Source organism: Colias croceus, chromosome 8 (genome assembly GCF_905220415.1).
Source record: "Colias croceus chromosome 8, ilColCroc2.1".
NCBI lineage: Eukaryota > Metazoa > Arthropoda > Insecta > Lepidoptera > Pieridae > Colias > Colias croceus.
The window spans coordinates 9007496-9026856 of NC_059544.1; the positions used below are offsets into that span (position 1 = coordinate 9007496).

Genomic DNA, 19361 nt, shown 5'->3' on the forward strand with positions numbered 1-19361 from the left:
AAACAATATCTATTTCACAACTGTCAAGTAATTTTTTTTGTATAAAGTTAAATTTATAACAAACTTTTAAAGAAGTACAGAAATACAATATACTTATTATTGTTATCATAATATTCTACATATAAAAATTACAATAAATACGATAAATTTGTAATTACCTAATTGTTTGTTTACATTTAAGTTAATGTGAAGTAAAAACATACCTCGTTCTAACTTCATGTATATAATATTATAAGTTTGTATGTAATATTATAAAGCTGAAGAGTTTGTTTGTTTGAACGCGCTAATCTCGGGAACTACTGGTCCGATTTGACAAATTCTTTCGGTGTTATATAGCCCATTTATCGAGGAAGGTTATAGGCTTTTATATTATATCATCACGCTAAGACAAACAGGAGTGGAGCAATGCGGGTGAAACCGCGGGGAACAGCTAGTTAATAATACATACAGATGTTGTGAATTAGTAAATTCTAAATAAATTATGTTCTATTATGAATAATACTACTATGTCTTCACGTGGCTTCAGAGAAGGGACTTCTGAAAATAGATGTTTCCTTCGTTAATTTCGTACATTTACCATTTTAAATAAATAGAAGATATCAATGCCAAAACAAATTTTGTTTTTATGTATGAGAAACACCTGTTTAAGCATAATAATGTAAACATTGTAAATAATTATTTTGTACAAATATTGTATTGTATTTTATTTATTTAAGTGACTGTAAATATTGATAAGTAGGTTATAGAATTTATATCTAATCTATGGAATCAATTATGTATATTTTGTATATATAATATTATGTTTTTAAATACAATTTATGAATTTAGCTTGTTTTGTTATTTTTTTTACATCTAGAAACACTTTGAAATATTATAATTTCTACCAATTTCATATTTTTCTAATAAGAATATACATCACATTCATAATCTATCATTATGACAAACTAGTCTTCACTCGCGGTTTCGACCGCGTCGTCTAAATTATATATTATTAAAATATTCCATTAGGTACCAACGTTATCCATTGGAAAACAAAATTAAAATCTGTATAATGATTTTTAGTTTATCGCGAACACACAGACAGACAAATAGAGGATTTTTTATAATATGTAACTATAAATAATATCAAATTACCTGATTATGGTCAAAAGGTTGTTCAGTTGAAATGTAGATTGTCTTCGTTTCCTTGTCTGGTTGTTTGCTTCCAATCCTTCCATGCCCATGCCAAATGGGGCCTGAGCATTTGTGGATAAGAAGTAATTTCCTCGAGCACTGAAAATTATAACATTAAAACACCTTAAAGGGTATAAAATACCTCTTATATCTCAGAAAGTGTTAAGTAATTGTGGATTCTATCTGTTAAACTAAATAAGAAGAATCTATTTAAGATTTACGAAAAAATCTCTATAGCCTTTTCGTAGTAAACTGTTATTTTTCTTGTGTATTTTTTTGTTTGTGTTTGATTTTTACTGCGAATAAATTCTTATTCTATTCTATTCTATAGGGGTATAAAATGACCCTTAAAACCTGGAAAAAAGTGTAAAGTAATTGTGGGTAGAAGCTAAATAATAAGAGCCTATGCAATGGCATGGCAAGTCGCATTTAATCAGTAGTTAATGATGATGATATCAATTAAACAATAATTAAATATATATTATAATTTATGTTAAACCTCAAACCTTTATTAATCAGAACTATGAACTATTTATGTAGTTGTATACGAATTGAATTAGAAGATGGCAACCTCAACCCGAAAGTAATTTGATCAGTTACAATAAAAATAAATTATATAAGGGCATTATTAAATGTTTGGATCGTTTATTTCCATGTACCTTCAGGACCTAAAAAACTAAGGTTCTCCACATATTATTTTTACTTACCTCTATTAAATAATAAGAATCAAAACGTAGGTAAATGCGTGAGGCATGACAAATCACTGAATGCCATTTTGCGATGCATATTTCATTTCAACAATGAAAGAACGTGAAGCGAATTTTTAATCAATCATAAATATTACACATTTTTTCTATTGTAGAAATAAAATGCAGTGGAAAAATATGTTGTGACAGGAATTTCAATGATAACCCAGCTCAGTGACTAATTGGCGTAGAAGATTGTATAAATTAATTTCAAGGATATGTTTTATTGAAATGTATGGGGCAATCATATATTTATCTTGAACATATCTTGTAAAACAATGCTCTTGGAGTTATTTCATATTAAATACCAAACAGGACCAATCTATGCGGGTAAATTATATATCATTTCTAATTTTTCAAATGATACCTACAGCCAGATAATTTTCAGTCCTAAGATAATAATTTCGTTGTACACATTAGATAAATAAATAAATCCTTTATTTGCATTTAAACATGGTATTTTAGGGTGTTATAACTTACAATTTAATATTACAGCATGTTTAGCCGTTATTTAACAGCGTGCAAATTATTTAGATTGTAGTAACTAATACCCATGTTAAAATATTAGTTCCATAGAGTAGTTCTGTAACGTTTTATAAAAACGAAATAAACAACGTAAATTTATTACCCAGCTTTGCATAAATTAACCAAAATTTGTTTGTACATAAATAATAAACCTACCGTATATTGACCAAATCACCCAAATAAATGGTGTCATTGGCTGGATCGTCCAAAGCGATCCATTCGCCGTAAGATCCTGCAGCGGCTGCAGGGAAAGCTGTACCATTTGCTAGGGACTCCACTACGTATAATACAGCGCGGTTGTGGCTGCATAGATCTGGAAAATGTTTTTTTTTATGTCAGAGCAAGCAAAGGAGCGGGTGGGCCACCTGATGTTAAGTGGTCACCACCGCCCATAGTACGAGATCCGGCTGCAGGATTAGTGCGTTCATCGGTTTTTTGCTGAAAACCGAATTTTTATGTATATTTATAATTAGGAGAATATATATCGACTAGGTTGCCAGTCAAAATTTGGCCGCAAGCATGTTTAATTAAAATTTTTCTAATCGATTTTTGGGAAAAAAATTCGTTCACTTGTTTTTTTGAATAAAATGTAGTCTACATCACGGCAAATGATATAAAGATTCAAAAAAATCACGGTTGCCGCTTTTCACCTGGCCGCAACATCTTGGCAGCCTGGTGCAGACAGGTATGATTTCGATTCATTTTTACGTTCATAACGTACATTTATGAATCATATATCAAATTAAAGCTAATTTTTTTCTATTTATTATCATATATGGTTGCCTAATTAAATCCGGCCGCAAATAAGGGTTGCCGGCTGTTAAAAATTATAAATATTTACGCCTATTAGTACACCGATGCATTCGCGTGCGGCAGCGAAACAACGAGAAAAAGAGAGGATCGGCTGTTAATTATATTAAATCAATATTACTTTTTAAATTTGTCATTTTGAAAAGGACGACATATTTTCTTTCACTCAACCTTAAATATTCAACATCTTTAACAGCCGGATTTTTTGATTTAATTAGGCAACCATATATGATAATAAATAGAAAAAAAATAGCTTTAATTTGATATATGATTCATAAATGTACGTTATGAACGTAAAAATGAATCGAAATTATACCTGTTTGCACCAGGCTGCCAAGATGTTGCGGCCAGGTGAAAAGCGGCAACCGTGATTTTTTAGAATCTTTATATCATTTGCCGTGATGTAGACTACATTTTATTCAAAAAACAAGTGAACGAATTTTTTTCCCAAAAATCGATTAGAAAAATTTTAATTAAACATGCTTGCGGCCAAATTTTGACTGGCAACCTAGTCGATATATATTCTCCTAATTATAAATATACATAAAAAGAATGCGTCGGTGTACTAATAGGCGTAAATATGGGTGATTATACAAAAATGGGGTAACTTTTAAGGATATTTTGTTTACTATATTTTTTATATCAGATTATTACAAATTAGGGTGTATGTGATAGCTAATCTAATGAATATATTGTTCCAAATCGGGCCAGCCACTTTTTTAAGTAGATTGTGAGATATTTTAAATTTTCTGGATTTGGCCTCCAGGGGACTGACAAGGCTAACATAGTACTGATAAAAACACAATTTTGTAATATTCTTAAAGAAATTCAATGAAAATTACTACAAATCTCTCAGTTTTATTAATAGCACATGTCTTTTAAGTATTAAAATCACTTAGTTACATTTAAAAATGATAATTTATAATATATTGTGATACTAGGAAAAAATAATGTCTCAATTTTCAAAACAACCTTCTGACATTTAACGCAATGTAAATATTCTTACTCTCTTACTTAACTTACTACTTTGACTTAGTTTTACTTAATATTTCAAGTAATTCACAAACAATAGAAACAAAAAAACGGCCAAGTGCGAGTTGGACTCCTAACAAACCTATTTTTTATTATGTTTGTAACTTAAAATTTACACTTTTAGCAATTTTTCCTTTATTTGTGTTATAAGACGTTGCTTTTTACCATATTTTAAGACTGTATACACGGCAAGCATCCTGTGTTTTTTTTTATTCCCTTGCGAATATTTAATTTTGCGGAAATTTGCAGTATTCACGGATGTAGGTATCTTTTAATTGCGTTGCGTTATAAGTTTCATTTTTTTACAGCCCCAAGGGTTCTTAATGTTGAGTATTCAATATAAATTTCAGATTGATACCTCCACGAGCTTCAAAAAAACGTCTTAACAGACAAACGGACCACAAAGTGATCCTATAAGGGTTCTGTTTTTTCCTTTTGAGGTTCGGAGCCCTAAAAATCTAACATTATTTATGTTAAAAGTACTAATTTTCATAAAATGGTTCATGGTTTTTAACCAAAGGCTTGAATGAAAGTCTCATCTGAGTTTTCATAAGAGCCTTTTGACATTTTTATAATGTTATTAAAATAATTAACTTTTATGTTATTTTGAGGTAATTTTACTTCACAATATTAAACGTTTACGTATTTATCTAATAAATACATATAACAAGCTATGCCCTGAAAGCATCAAAATCAATAATTAAAATAAAATAAGATCTTTTAAATAAAATTATTAGTAGTTTGTTTCAATAGTTCTTTTCTTTGCTACTCTTTTTAAATGTTTCTTCCCTAGTCAAATTCAGTTTCTTTTAGCGTGGCGCATGATGTTTTAAACTGAAATATCAAATAGAAATGCTTATTTATTTATTTATTTATTTATTTATCATAGATGCACCAACAATAGCTCAATTTGTAACAATAAATAAGTATTCGTACATAAAATCCTATTCTAAATTGGCTACTAATTATAGGTACATACAGCATTACATGAACATTGGATTGAATTTAGTATTAATCTAAATTATACACAGAAAAAAAAATGTCAGAATTAAATAGAGTAATTAAAAACAATATTGTCAAGAAAAAAAAAACTTAGAGGAATTCAATAACAGTGTCACTTACAGATAATTCCAATAATTTTATTCTTAAAAGACCAAAACGAGTCGTGAAAAATGTCAACATCATTATTTGTATTAATCTTATTGAAAGCACGCATTAGTCTGTTCATGGGGCTATACTTCTTTAAGTTTGTACGAGACCAAGAGGCAGAAAAGGTATTGACTATCGCATAACGTGGGATTGAACGGGGAACAGTTAAATTAATATAAGTTAGAAGATTGGTGTTTAGATTGCCATTTACGATTTTATGCAAAGTATAAAGATCCAAAAGGTGGCGACGATTTTCCAAAGAAACAAGTTTGAAATGCTCTAACCTATCATTATATGGGGCCCTATAGTTGATGTGAGCATCCTTAAAAGCTAAAAATTTTGTGAATGCCTTTTGTACTTTTTCTATTCGTGCAATGTGTCGTTGATAGTGAGGGTTCCATATTGCACTAGCATATTCTAGCACACTGCGGACGAGAGAATTGAATAAAATTACCAAAGGCGCAGTTGTGTGAAAATCCTTAGTATTTCTTTTGATAAAACCTAACATACGCCATGCTTTTGAAATAATATCCTCAAAGTGATGCGAAAAAGTAAGTTTAGAGTCAAAGTATACACCCAAATCGCGAGCAACAGATACTTCCTTTATAGGCTCCATGTTAATGTTATAGACTGAATTTAATTTATTAATTTTTCTAGAGAATTTAATATGTAAACACTTGACAACATTAATTTCCATCCTATTATCAATACACCATTTATGAACAGCATTTATATCTTGTTGAAGTAAAAATGCATCTGCCAAAGTATTTACTGTCCTATACAATTTTAAATCATCTGCAAAGATTGCACATTGACTATATTTTACACAGTCTGAAATATCGTTAATAAAAATCAAGAAAAGGGCCGGGCCTAGATGCGAGCCCTGAGGGACACCAGAAGTTGCTACAAATTCATGGGACGTATAACCCCCCACGGTAACTCTTTGTATTCTATTGTGAAGATAAGAATGAAACCAATCCAAAAGACGCCCGTGGAATCCATAATTTTTTAATTTATGTAAGAGAGTGAAATGATCCACCCTATCGAAAGCACTACTAAAGTCAGTGTATACAGCATCTACTTCACTACCACTGTCGAGATTATTGCAGATGTAAAAAGTAAAATGCAGCAAGTTTGAGACCGTTGAGCGGTTTTTACAAAAACCGTGTTGAAAATCGTTAATTAGATTATAGAAGTATGGCATAATAGTGGAAAGCACCAAGCGTTCAAATACTTTAGAAAACGTGTTCAATATAGAAATAGGACGGTAATTTTTGGTGTCACTCTTATCTCCTTTTTTGTGAATAGGTATAACATTAGCAAGTTTCCATTGTTTAGGAAAGAGAGAAGAATCAAGAGATTTTTGAAATATAATTTTCAGAGGAAGTGACAGATTTGTGTATGTTCTAGTTATAAACAAGGGTGGTACACCGTCAGGCCCGGCACCTTTACTAGAATCAAGAGATTGGAGTAATTTTGCTATATGGTCTTGACTCAAGGCGATATTGTGGATGAAGAATTGGGGATACTTATCCTCAGTATCAGAAATAAAATTCCTATCACTCTTGGAATAAATCGACTCAAAATGAGAAGCGAATAGTTTGCAAATACCCTGCCCCGTATCAGACGTTACATTGCCTAGTTTCATTTCAGATGGAATATTTGATGAACAACCTTTTCGGTTATTTATGAACGCCCAAAATTTCTTAGGGTTTTGTACAATAGATGACTCGATACTAGAAATGTATTCCTTGTAACGGATCTTAATTAGATCGCTTATTCTTTTGTTTAAGATACCTACCTCTAGTTTGTCCCTCGGATTGTGATATATTTTTAACCTCTTACGAATTTTTTCCTTCTCAGATATTAGTTTCTTAAGGTCAGTTGTATACCAAATTGGGTATTTATTACTTTTAATAATCCGTTTGGGTACATGAACATCAATAATTTCATAGATAATTTTATAAAATTTAGAAACCATGATATTGACATCATCACAAGGCAAAAGTTCCTGTTCCCATTCAACTTTAGATAGTTCAGAGTTTATAACACTGTAATCAGCTTTAAAAAAGTTGTGAACTTCATGCGGCTTATGTCGCAAATAAGTACATTTAATCGAAGCGATTTTTATACAGATTGCAGGGTGGTAAGGATCTAGTTTTGATAAGGGAACAGTAACCCTTGAAACGTTAATGTTACAAAAACGTCCAAGAACTAAGTCTAACGTCCGTTGTTTAAAATTTTTAATACTGTTAAATTGAATAAAATCGTTTTGGGACATAAAGTCAATCAGTGATGTCCCTAAAATATTGGAATAATTACAAGGACGTAATAAGTCATAATTATACCAATAGCAATCAAGATTAAAGTTCTCAAAAACGATAGAATCATCAGTACTATGGGATCGCGTCAGTCCACTGGCGCGATATCTGACATAGGACTGATGCCAGCGGATTGATAAAAAGGGACTTAATATGAGATTATAATCACAAATTATGTTTTTTTGCCTTATTTCTAATATCAACAAACTATATTTTTACAAATCATACTTAACCATGTATGAATGAAAATAAAAATCAGTTTAACAATAAAATAACGACTCACCATAGGACTGAAATGTTGACTGGCGCAGCACGAATTTAGAGGACAAACACAACCCTAGCGCTGGTACAGTTATGACGGCCATCAAAATATGGGATGCACAAGTAACTTCATTACCAACATTAATATTTAGACAGGGATTTGACCTCGATTTGGTGATATTTAGCGAGAATTTCAAATTTAAAAAACACACAACGGACTGACCAATAAAAACGATGACAAAGTTTATTTTTATTTTTTAAATAAAATGTTAAACATTTCGTTATGAAAGTTATACTATATAATACTATGTATATCAAAGATTGTCCTGAATTAGTAAGTTTTCTCTAATCAATGATAATGTTTATAAAATAGTCACTTGATTGTTGGTTTTCGGAGTTGTGACATGCCAAAGTACTGATTATTTAAGTATTAATTTTGTTTTTTTATCAATTTGTATTTTAAATAAAGAAGTGAAAGTGAGTGACCAAATAAAGGACGCTTTATTGTTTTAAAATAGATTGTTATTTGATTAAAATATAATAAGACTTTGTATAAATTGGCTGGTGACATTGAGTTACCCCATTTTTGTATAATGACCCATATATATAATTTTTAACAGCCGGCAACCCTTATTTGCGGCCGGATTTAATTAGGCAACCATATATTATGATAATAAAATTAAATAGAAAAAAATTAGCTTTAATTTGATATATGATTCATAAATGTACGTTATGAACGTAAAAATGAATCGAAATCATACCTGTCTGCACCAGGCTGCCAAGATGTTGCGGCCAGGTGAAAAGCGGCAACCGTGATTTTTTTGAATCTTTATATCATTTGCCGTGAAGTGTTTCAAAAAACAAGTGAACGAATTTTTTTCCCAAAAATCGATTAGAAAAATTTTAATTAAACATGCTTGCGGCCAAATTTTGACTGGCAACCTAATCGATATATATTCTCCTAATTATAAATATACATAAAAAATCGGTTTTCAGCAAAAAACCGATGAGCGCACTAATCCTGCAGCCGGATCTTAGACTACCATAAACACTTGTAACACTAGAAGTGTTACAGGTGCTTTGCCGGCCTTTTATGGACAAATAAGCTCTATGTAGCCTTATTTTAGATATCTGTACATGTGAAACATAATACAGAAAAAGGGACAATATTCATAGCATTCAAATGCTTTAGGGTACTTTTCGTCTTTTCCACCAGAGATGTGCTAAGCTATGTTACTATGGATACGTTTGATATCCACCAATCATATGCAATATTCATTGATGCACATGTTTATGTTATATTGATTTTTCTACCCTCCCAGATCTTTCCCTTATCTGGGTGTCCTGGAGTGCATTATAATTTTAAACATTTTTAACCGACTTAAAAAAAAGGAGGAGGTTATCGATTCGGCCGGTATGTTTTTTTTTATGTATTTACATCGATTACTCCGAGGTTTCTTATCCGATTTACGTGATTCTTTTTTTGTTCGATGCGGGATGGTGTCGAATTGGTCCCATAAAAATTCGGATAGGCCCAGTAGCATATTATATTATGAGCATTTTTGTATGTAAATGTTGCAAGTGCAAGTTTGAAGTCGGTTGTTTTTAACGCAGTTATCACTTGTACTACATTTTTTTTTTCGCTTAATTGGACCAATCCTTTTCTTTGTATACCTAATGATATCTTACACATAATTGCAATTTGTTTGTCAATCGCCACATTGTAACTCAAACAGATACTCAATCCATATGGAGATATATTTTGTCACGAACTGGGTCGCTGATTGGGACTACCACATTATAGATTTTCAATTTTGTAACATGCGTTCCCATTAATGTAGTTAAAGTTTCGTTATTAAGTATGTTATTACATTTTAATACTACCCCCGAGCACATGCAAATATGATATATGATAGTAATGGCAGGAATAACATAAATTACTTAGGTAAGTAATACTAAGGATACCTCAGAGTCGAACTAATACAGTTATTGCTTCATGTGGTTTCGATTTCATAGCACTATTGCTTGTGGTTTTATTTGTGTTCAATCTTGTCCTATATCACGATCTCTAACTCAATGGGCGATATATTTGTGTATTGAAATTATGCAAAACTACAAGTCCCTTGGAGCTTAGTACACCGATGGTGGGACACCCTCTATATATTGTTCCATACTGTTCAATGCCCTATATCACCATAAGGGTGCTGGGTGCTTATCCACCAGAGCTGTGTTAACCGAGGCGAATTAAATAAAGCCACAGGATTGGTTCTTTAAAAACACATCCCTCGCAAGTCGCAACGCATCCTCGCACATTTCTTGTGGATAAACACCCTAAACATTAAAATGGATAATATACGTATCAAAAGTCAAAACGTCGATAGAATACTAACCATCCCAACTAAACATTTCTTGTTTCCCAACCGGACAGCCCGGCTGCATACCATCCGATGAATAATTCGGCCATATATCCACACTTCCTGTTGACTTGGTACTGCCATAGTTGCCAGGATTTGTATGGACAATGTCCACGAATTTGGCGCAAGAACGATCCAAACCGCTTTGTATCGAAAACAAGCCTTCGAATAAGGCCCTCGCTGGATCCAATCCTGTAATTCTAATGCATTTCGTCATTAGAATGTCGGATATTAAATTAAATAAAACATAAATTGCAGTTATTACAAATTGCATACTAAAAAATGTTAAATCAAAAATTCAATGTTAATTGCAGTTATTGCAAATTGCACAGCAAAACATAAATATTGCACTATCTTCAAAATTTTCTATTCGTTTATACGTTTAGTGTCTTAACAAATTTCAATGCATTTTAAAATTACATACCTACCTTAACTAATTTTATTGTGATCGTTATCATATGAATACCAAAAATTTACGTAAACAAACTACAAGATTAGGGTTCCTATGTTAACCTTGAACGATAAAAAAATAGCATGAACATGTAGCTCTGTATATATACGTGAAGCAAAAAACTTTTGTAGGTCGATCTAATTTGGAAAAATACGCGGACGGAGAAGTAGGTATGAAATTGGGCAAATTATGTTATAGAGAAGGAATGCAAAATGTTTTAAATATTCTGAAAATTAAAGTTATCACGTTTTAAGTTACTTGTTGAAGTTATTATTGAATATTAATACCTACAATACACTGATAATTGCATATAGATGATAGCTCATAAGATAACGATATCAATTTACCTGGGTATCGTAATGCCCTGTTCTCGACTCCACCTTCCCGTGTAGCCCATGAGATGTGCCCCTAAAGAGTGTCCTATAAGATGCAGCTTATCTGTCTGGAAGCCTGCCTGATCCAGTTTCTGCAACGCTGCTCCTAACTCTTGACCTACCTAGAAAAATAAGTAGGCTTGATTATAATTAGATCTATAGTGAGTTATTTTCATAGAAATTCAAACCTTAATAAAAATTCAAGTAGATCGAGAGGTGTTTGGAAAGTACCTAGATAGAAGGTCAATAGACAAAATTGCCTGCAAAATATATTGTATAACTAGCTTCCGCCCGCGACTCCGTCCGCGCGGATGTCGGTCTTCGCGTGGATGGTTTATTTCTCCATTTTGAGTACCTCTGTCAATAACATCTTATAAATATCTATTGGACCCAATTCCCAAATACGGCTAGGCCTATAATAATACGCAACGTGTGTTCGCGGTTCTACGGAACAACGTCTATGGATAAAACTGAAAAATTAAGATAAATTTTTTTCTACGTATTTTTCCAGGATAAAAAGTATCCTATTTTACGCCCAGGATAATAAGGTATAATTATACCAAGTTTCATCGAAATCGAACCGTTAGTTTTCACGTGATGTCTTCACATACAGACAGACAGACAGACAGACAGACAGACAAAAATTTTTTTAATCACATATTTGGGTTTGGTATCGATCCAGTAACACCCCCTGCTATTTATTTTTTCAATATTTTCAATGTACAGAATTGACCCTTCTACAGATTTATTATATGTATAGATATGGGGTAATCCCCATAAAATTCGAAAGATTCGAGTCGGTAATTAATTTTGCATAACACATCTTTGTAAAATTGGTTCTATCAAGTTTTTTAAAGCAAATCCTGGAATTTTCCACTAATACTTACCCGTTTACAATTAGGCAAAGCGAACATCGCATAGCTCAAAGATATTCCCAGAATTCCGCTTTTCGCTTCTTCTTCCCAATCAAGTAACAAAACATTTCTTTTCTTAGTGGCTATGTAACCATTTATCATAGCAGTGGTCGCTGGACCATCAGTTTTCCCTCTATAGCCAAATGTATAGAGGACTGTAGGTAGGCTATGGTCTAAACATGTCGAGCTCAATAGTGGTGTGGGGTCATCCAAAGAGAATGAAGTGTAATTGCTCATAGACCTGTAAAGAATTACGAGTGTTAAGATTTACAAAATTGGCGTTAAACTAAATAATTTGTACGTTAATTCGGCGTTCGTGGGATGCTGACGGCTTTGCGAAATGTAACTACGACTAGTGAGATTTTTTCATTAGTTACTTTTGTAATAAGAATGAAATAACAATGAAAATAATAATGATAATGTATGTGATATTCATATGTAGCTGTACATTATGTACTAAGTACCTATTTTGCTATGTGGTACCTGTATGAATATATAGGTCATTAGAAATGTAGTGCCCATTCGTGTCTTAGATTCGTCATTCGTATATAAAGATTAAAGATGGAGAACATAGCTTGTTGTCGTTTTTTGGTACAAATTACAAATTACTTCATAACTATAATGCAAGTTACAGTTAAGACGGAAACTAAATGTGAAATAGGATGTTGCATTTCATGAACTCCATTGCGTGTACTAATACAATGCAATTTCAATGATATATTATTTGTAAACAGTCTCTTTAGTTATGGCTATAATAACTTTTCTAAAATTAGCAAAATCATAGTTAGTTAGTTTTAATAAAATTTTATCTAACCTAAACAATTATTGTGCTGCGGTTTTTGTTAACAAAATCCGGAACGGCTGGACCGATTTTTAAGAATGTTTTGTCACAATGGGCGAGTTGAGACAATCACAATAGTTTAGAGGGCCTAAATGATTGGCCGTCATTGTATGTAATTTTTTTCATAATCGACGATCATTTGTTGGGCCAACGCTGCCCATTGTGAAGAGGGCTCATAAGTGATAAGGCGGAACAACTTTTGCCGAGTCAGCCAGGAACTTATAATATTCATGCATAGGTTTACAGGAATTTATCAATAGTTACTGAAACGGTAAAATATATAATCTACAGTTTTATTTGAATTTAATGTCGTAAATATGTTTAACCTTCATGGGGAAATGTACATTAGATATTATTTACATTAGGATAAAAGTAGATATATGAACTATGATAAAATAAAAATTTAAGTTATTTGTCGTTTTTGCCTTACCTTTTAAGATAAAACATAGATAAATACATGTGATTATTGTGTGATTATTTAATGATTATCGTATTTATTTTTGTCTTACGAAATTTTTGATACTCTTTGTGTTCGATTTAATATTTTCTTTGGCAAAAAATGTTGTAGTTAGGTATGCATTTTAATGTTACTATAATTATGGATCCGCGTAAGAGCGTCGGGTGTTTTTACTATATGTTTGATTAATGATTATCGTGTTAAATCAGAGCTAGAACTATATTTACCTAGGTAAAAAATTGTCTGTAGCGTTTGAAAACGTCTTTTTTCAATGCAATGTTCTTTTATATAAAAGAGCGGCCGCGGCGTGTAATTATGATTTTTTAATAAAAATTTAACTATAATCATGTTAAAAAATAACAATTAAAGACGCAATACTGTTCAATCTAACAAGCGACCTACTTTAATTAATTATGTAGGAATTGCCATTGTTTTCTGAAATAGGTTATGACCTGACATAATCTTAATGAAGCTGATATTTAATTTATGCAATTGGATAATAATTTTTGTGTTCGGATTTTTACCTAATTTTTTTACAGAATTATCATAGTAGTCATTTCTCAGGAATTAAAAAAATTGTTCTTTTAAATTTAATTTTGGACTGTGGTTTTAGTTGCTACTTTATTTTTATGACTTGAATGTCGATTGGATAACATTACAAACTTTATAACCTATTATTCTTTATATTTTATATTAAATTATTACGTACTAAATATAATAGGTACATTATTGTAGTATGAAGGTAGGTACTTAACTAGTTAACTATCTCAACTTGATCGAGTAGTTTTTTGTTAAATCGTAGCAAACAAACAAACATGTTTCATATCAGAGTTCGTACCAATCTAACGGGCTCATCAAACCAATGGATCCTTAACTAGTTCAAGGATGCACCTAATATTATCATTAAGGTCAAAGTCATTACTATCTTTGGAACAGCTGATGTCCCATCGAGGAAAATGGTAAGTATCGTTTTGATAACATTGAAAGTTCTACATTTGCCTGCGGGTTGATGTAATTGGTTCACAATCGAGAGCGTTGGCCCAACAAATGATCGTCGATGTTTGTCGCCATTACGGCGATATGGACATTTAGGCCCTCTACAGTCTACACTATCGTGATTGCCTCTACTCGTCCAATGCTGTGAAGTGTGAAGAAGGCCCACTACGCCATAATCGGAATCGTTTCCGCAAAACAACTTTTATGGTGTTTATGCGGAATTTCCGCAAATTTGTTTTGTTCTTATCGCTCAATGATGAATTTTCAGTTACATGCAGTTTATTTGCAAATTATCTAGATACTCCTGGCGGTAGAGGAAGATTGTATATGAAATTTTACATGCTGATTAATTTTAATCTCTTAGGACACGTTGTGCTTAAAGCTTTTTAATCGAAGTATAATCGAATCATAAACCACGGATGTTTCTTGCGTAGTTTTTTTATTTTATTACAGACATGTTTTTCAAGGCGAGAGAGAAAATAATCCTGTATGGAATAGGTATACCTATTGCCTACCTACCTAAGTTGCTGAAGAAACTGCTGTTGCATCTAGGTACGTGTATTATAGGTACCGCCGCGGCGTTATATTTTGTATTTTTTTTTTCAAATTACTCTTACAAATTAAATTTTTATTCATTCTGCGTAGAGATATGATACAGTATTCTGCAATTTTAATTTATTATTAATTATCAGTTTATAGGATATTGCAAAAATTATTTATGGATTATAAAGATGTCTGTTCAAGGTTGTTTAAATATTAATTTATAGATTTTTGAATATGATGTGTTTCTTATTTCAAAATCTTGTAATAAATGCAAATTCAGTAGAAATATTAAACCTAATCGTTAATTTTTATGTCACAAACTGAAAAAAGTTTTCCATCAACTTTATTACAATTTTATTATTTATAAGAATACATATCTACTTAGGTAGTTAGGTACTTACATTCTTTTTCAAAAAAAATATTGTCAAGGGAGAAGATATAGGCTAAGGTGATAATTGGTAGTCAAATTCGTTTTTTTAAAGTAGGTAATTTTTTATAAGAGTACATCGAACATGGAACATTTACCAAAGTGCAAGAAGTATTGAAACGTTGCAATCACAACAAAAAAAAACTTGTAGTGCTAATAATAGTTACTCTACCACTTTATCGTTTATGGTTATAAAGTTACCTACTCTCTGTCTTCAAATATCGAAAATCTTCAGGATTATAGAAGGATAAATCCTTCATGATTATGCTCCTATAATTGCCTGCATATTATTAAATAGTTACTTACTCCTATTCGTTGAAAATGTCCTGACTGAGGAATTGAATTTTTATTTGAATTTCAAATAATAATATTAAGTAAATAGGTACCTATAGATTCTTCTTATACTATTAGAATTTCAAATCAGGCTTATGCAAGGGGGCGTTATGTATATTCTGAATCTGCGCTATGACATTGCATTTAAATTATTAAAACAATAAACAATTGACTATTGACTAACCAAGGCGTTATTTTATCCTTGCTTATAATATGTGCGCAAGATTTTAAATTCATTAACTTTGGTTAATTGTTTGCAAAATTAATACAAATAAGAAATTTGATACCCCCTTGTTTTATCATACCTATAACCGTAAATTTTTAAATAGTCGTAACTCGTAACTAGGTACAATGCCGCGGTTGCTGACTCTTTTGATTTAACGGGCGTCCAAAAAAATGAATTCATGTTCGTCTGTATGTTAATCAGTTAATGGCTTGAACGTTGTAATACACATTGAAGATTTAAATAATTTTGTCGGTTGGATACAAAAAAGGGTAAACAAAATAAAAATACTACGTAGGTACCTATATAAAGGATCTGGTGTTACGAACATGAGATATTGAAGCAGCTTGAAGCAATCATAAATAATTGTGTATGTATTATTGTATGTATAATATGTGTTGAGCTAAAAGTGGCCAATTTGATATTTTATTTCAAATATCTGGAACTGAGGGACTTTAACTGAACACAAAATGTATTTTTGTGAACCGCCTCAACATCCTCTATATCTTCCCAGTTACCAGGTTCCCATACATTGCGCCACGGTAACCAATGTACCAATGCAATGATTACCAAATTAATAATTAAGGATTAGAATCTTAAATGGTACCAGTAGTCGCTCTCGATTGCTTCAAGAATTTGAAGCAATCCTAAAAATTACCAAAGAGTTAGACGAAGGAGGTGTGTTACATAATGCAGGTTAACGTTGTTAGGCGTCAGAGAGATCCGTTAATGTTTATGAATATGGTATTAATATAGAGAAAATATTTTAAACATGAACTGTAGCTTGCTGGGTTCATAGTTTCTTACTTAGATAGTAGATACACGTAACATCTGAAAGTGTGTTATTTTTTTATAGGTATTATTTGTATACGTAGTATATTATTATTAGTCTGTGGTATTATTATGATAGTCTGTAGACCGCCAACTCTGTTTTTGTTTTTTTTTTCTTTGGTAAGTAAGTAAGTAAGTAGTTACATATTTTTTTTTCACTCACTTCACTTCAGGACTAATTGCATGATTCTTCGTTTTATTATGAAGTCTATAATAGTTATTCATTTTAATTATTAAAATAAACCATTAACAAAATTTAAGAAACTTACTCACCCTTGATAGCATCGTATGGATGCCGCGTCGATGAAATCGAGAAGTGCTGAAAAATATATTGTTTTCTCATATGATTAAGCTTAATTTTTTGTAATAAATACTATTAAGAAATAAACACAATAAAATAGAAAGTAACTTGACTTGTGTAAAATGGATTATGTTCCATTCACAGTCGCTTAATTAAATTCAAGCAGATAATAACGTAACACCAAAGATGTGCAAAATTTAAAAATTTTAAATATTAATTAGACCAGCAAAATTAATTTAAACGAATTCATAACTTTACAAGTTTTTTTTAAAACGAGTAAGAACAGAATATTATTATAAAGTTAACGATGTTTTAATTATGAACAACACAATGTGTCATGACAATTATTAAAAGTTAAAACAATATTCCCGCCATGGAAGTCTAAGGACCCGAATTAAAAAAAGAAACTTTTTTTTTTAAATTTCGAATTTGATACTGACCGGCAAGAAACACGAGCGACCATGTTTTTCGTGTGCACATTTTTTTTAAATAAACGCTTCTCGGCACGCGCGGTACGCAACACTGACAATCGAATGATAATACAATCACGGGCTATTAGTGTTCTTAACTTGACGCAGTGCATACTAAGTTTTTTTATACTAAGCGTAACGCATTTTAATTCTTTTTCTACTTGCGATAATTTCGGGCGATGTTGGTATTATCTGGTGAATCCTTGGAAGATATTACATATATTTTGTCCTCTAAACAAATCTACGTTTAATCTAAACGATTCCTGTAGCAATATATTTTAAACTAAATTTAGGTATTTGGCAATTTAAACTTACTGCTTTACTGTACTTAGATATATTGTGTTATATTTATTAGATCGTTTTATATTTGTTGTATATGTACAATATACATAGGTAGCAAATATGTGAGACTAAGTATTCCATAATGTGTACAGATTGGGAAAGCATGGACCCTAGGTTCCCTTCATTATTATAAAACTAAACTAGCATCTATGGATGTCAGTTTATATATCCCTGAGTCGGAATAAAAAGGTACCTACTACTTAGTAAACAGGTAGACACTTCAAGAATCTACTTATTAAAAGAAAAACGATTAACTAGGAATTGTTCACGGTGGATATTGACCCTTGGCCTACTATTTCCGCCCTTGCTTTACCCGTGTTTTAAACCTATAAGAAAGAAATTCTTCGCTCTGATTAAGCGTAGAAGGTTGACCGTTTATTATATGAATCTATCCCGTGTTTTGTAGTTAGTTATCTCAAAATTAAATAAGCAGCATCTTTAAGTACTTACTTAGGTATTTAAAGCATTTTTGCCTGCATTAATAAGTAGGTAGTCATGATAGTATGATTAGTATTATATTTTGTTATTCTCTTGATAGTACGTGAAGCGTGCCTTTTGAACAGTTCTTATCATTATCTGGGATGCAACTTTTAATTTTTTTAATGGATCAAATGTTTGGGATAAATGCTTAATATCGTTAATAATAGGTTTTTTTTTACTTTTTCAATCTTTTATTTAAAACATCCCAAATTAAAATTTATAAACATAAAAGTCTATAGGTAGGTAGTTACTCTATATTGCTTTGCCTATATGTCTGCGCTAGCTTATTCTAAAAAAATAAATATAAATAATCAAGTATTAGTTTAGGTACGCTAAATTATGTTTCAATTGCCAATTTTTTTTAGTGGAAATTCTGAAATGTCTCGTACATAAGAAAGCCTTATTTATGATCCTTCAACAGAATTTGCTGCGGTGATATAAGGGCATCCTCGATAAATTTCTTTCAAAATAAGGCCTCTAAATACATCACAAGTGTTGACAAACAATAGTTTTAATGTATTCCATGACCGTGGTGCCCTTTACACGGCTAGCTGAAGGTTCAAACGAATTATTGTTTTAATAAGTGTAACCGGCCATTTACATAATTATGAACAGTTGTTTATGAATATAGTTATTTACTTGGCGCCAATATGTTTCAACTAATTTTCTTCGGTTTGTGTATGTAAAATAAAGAATTTTCGGGTTTCACAATTTGATTGAATTTGAGGTACGCAGATCCAGATTACCTACAACACAGCATATTTTATTATATGTAACTAGTATTGATATTTAACATAGTTACATAATATGATTACTTTAATTTATTGCAGAAAAATATTTGTACTTAACTAAGTACTTAGTTACTATATTTTGTCGTCAAAAAATGGACTAGTTTTTGCGGATTCAGTTACGGAACCCAAAAACTTCAATAAAACTGTTGTAGCGAC

General features: G+C 31.4%; 1 protein-coding gene across 1 annotated transcript; it reads right to left on the reverse strand.

Annotated features, from left to right (window-relative positions):
• Window positions 1-401: 401 nt before the first annotated feature.
• LOC123693827 (putative endothelial lipase) lies at window positions 402-17673 on the reverse strand. The gene is made up of 8 exons (XM_045639065.1): window positions 17563-17673; window positions 17095-17140; window positions 12144-12411; window positions 11230-11378; window positions 10408-10631; window positions 2601-2757; window positions 1135-1272; window positions 402-537 (listed from the first exon to the last, which is right to left on the reverse strand). Exons 1-8 carry the CDS (start codon window positions 17600-17602, stop codon window positions 513-515), a joined length of 1047 nt encoding a protein of 348 aa, XP_045495021.1. The 5' UTR covers window positions 17603-17673; the 3' UTR covers window positions 402-512.
• Between the last annotated feature and the right edge of the window lie 1688 nt (window positions 17674-19361).

What these genes read in the sequence shown, in the direction of transcription:
- LOC123693827 (XM_045639065.1), bottom strand. Translation starts at nt 17,602, where the DNA reads ATGTGCACACGAAAAACATGGTCGCTCGTGTTTCTTGCCG. An exon ending in CTTTGCCTAATTGTAAACGG is followed by an intron (nt 11,379 to 12,143) that starts GTAAGTATTAGT and finishes TTATTTTTCTAG; the next exon opens with GTAGGTCAAGAGTTAGGAGC. An exon ending in AGAAATGTTTAGTTGGGATG is followed by an intron (nt 2,758 to 10,407) that starts GTTAGTATTCTA and finishes AACATTTTCCAG; the next exon opens with ATCTATGCAGCCACAACCGC.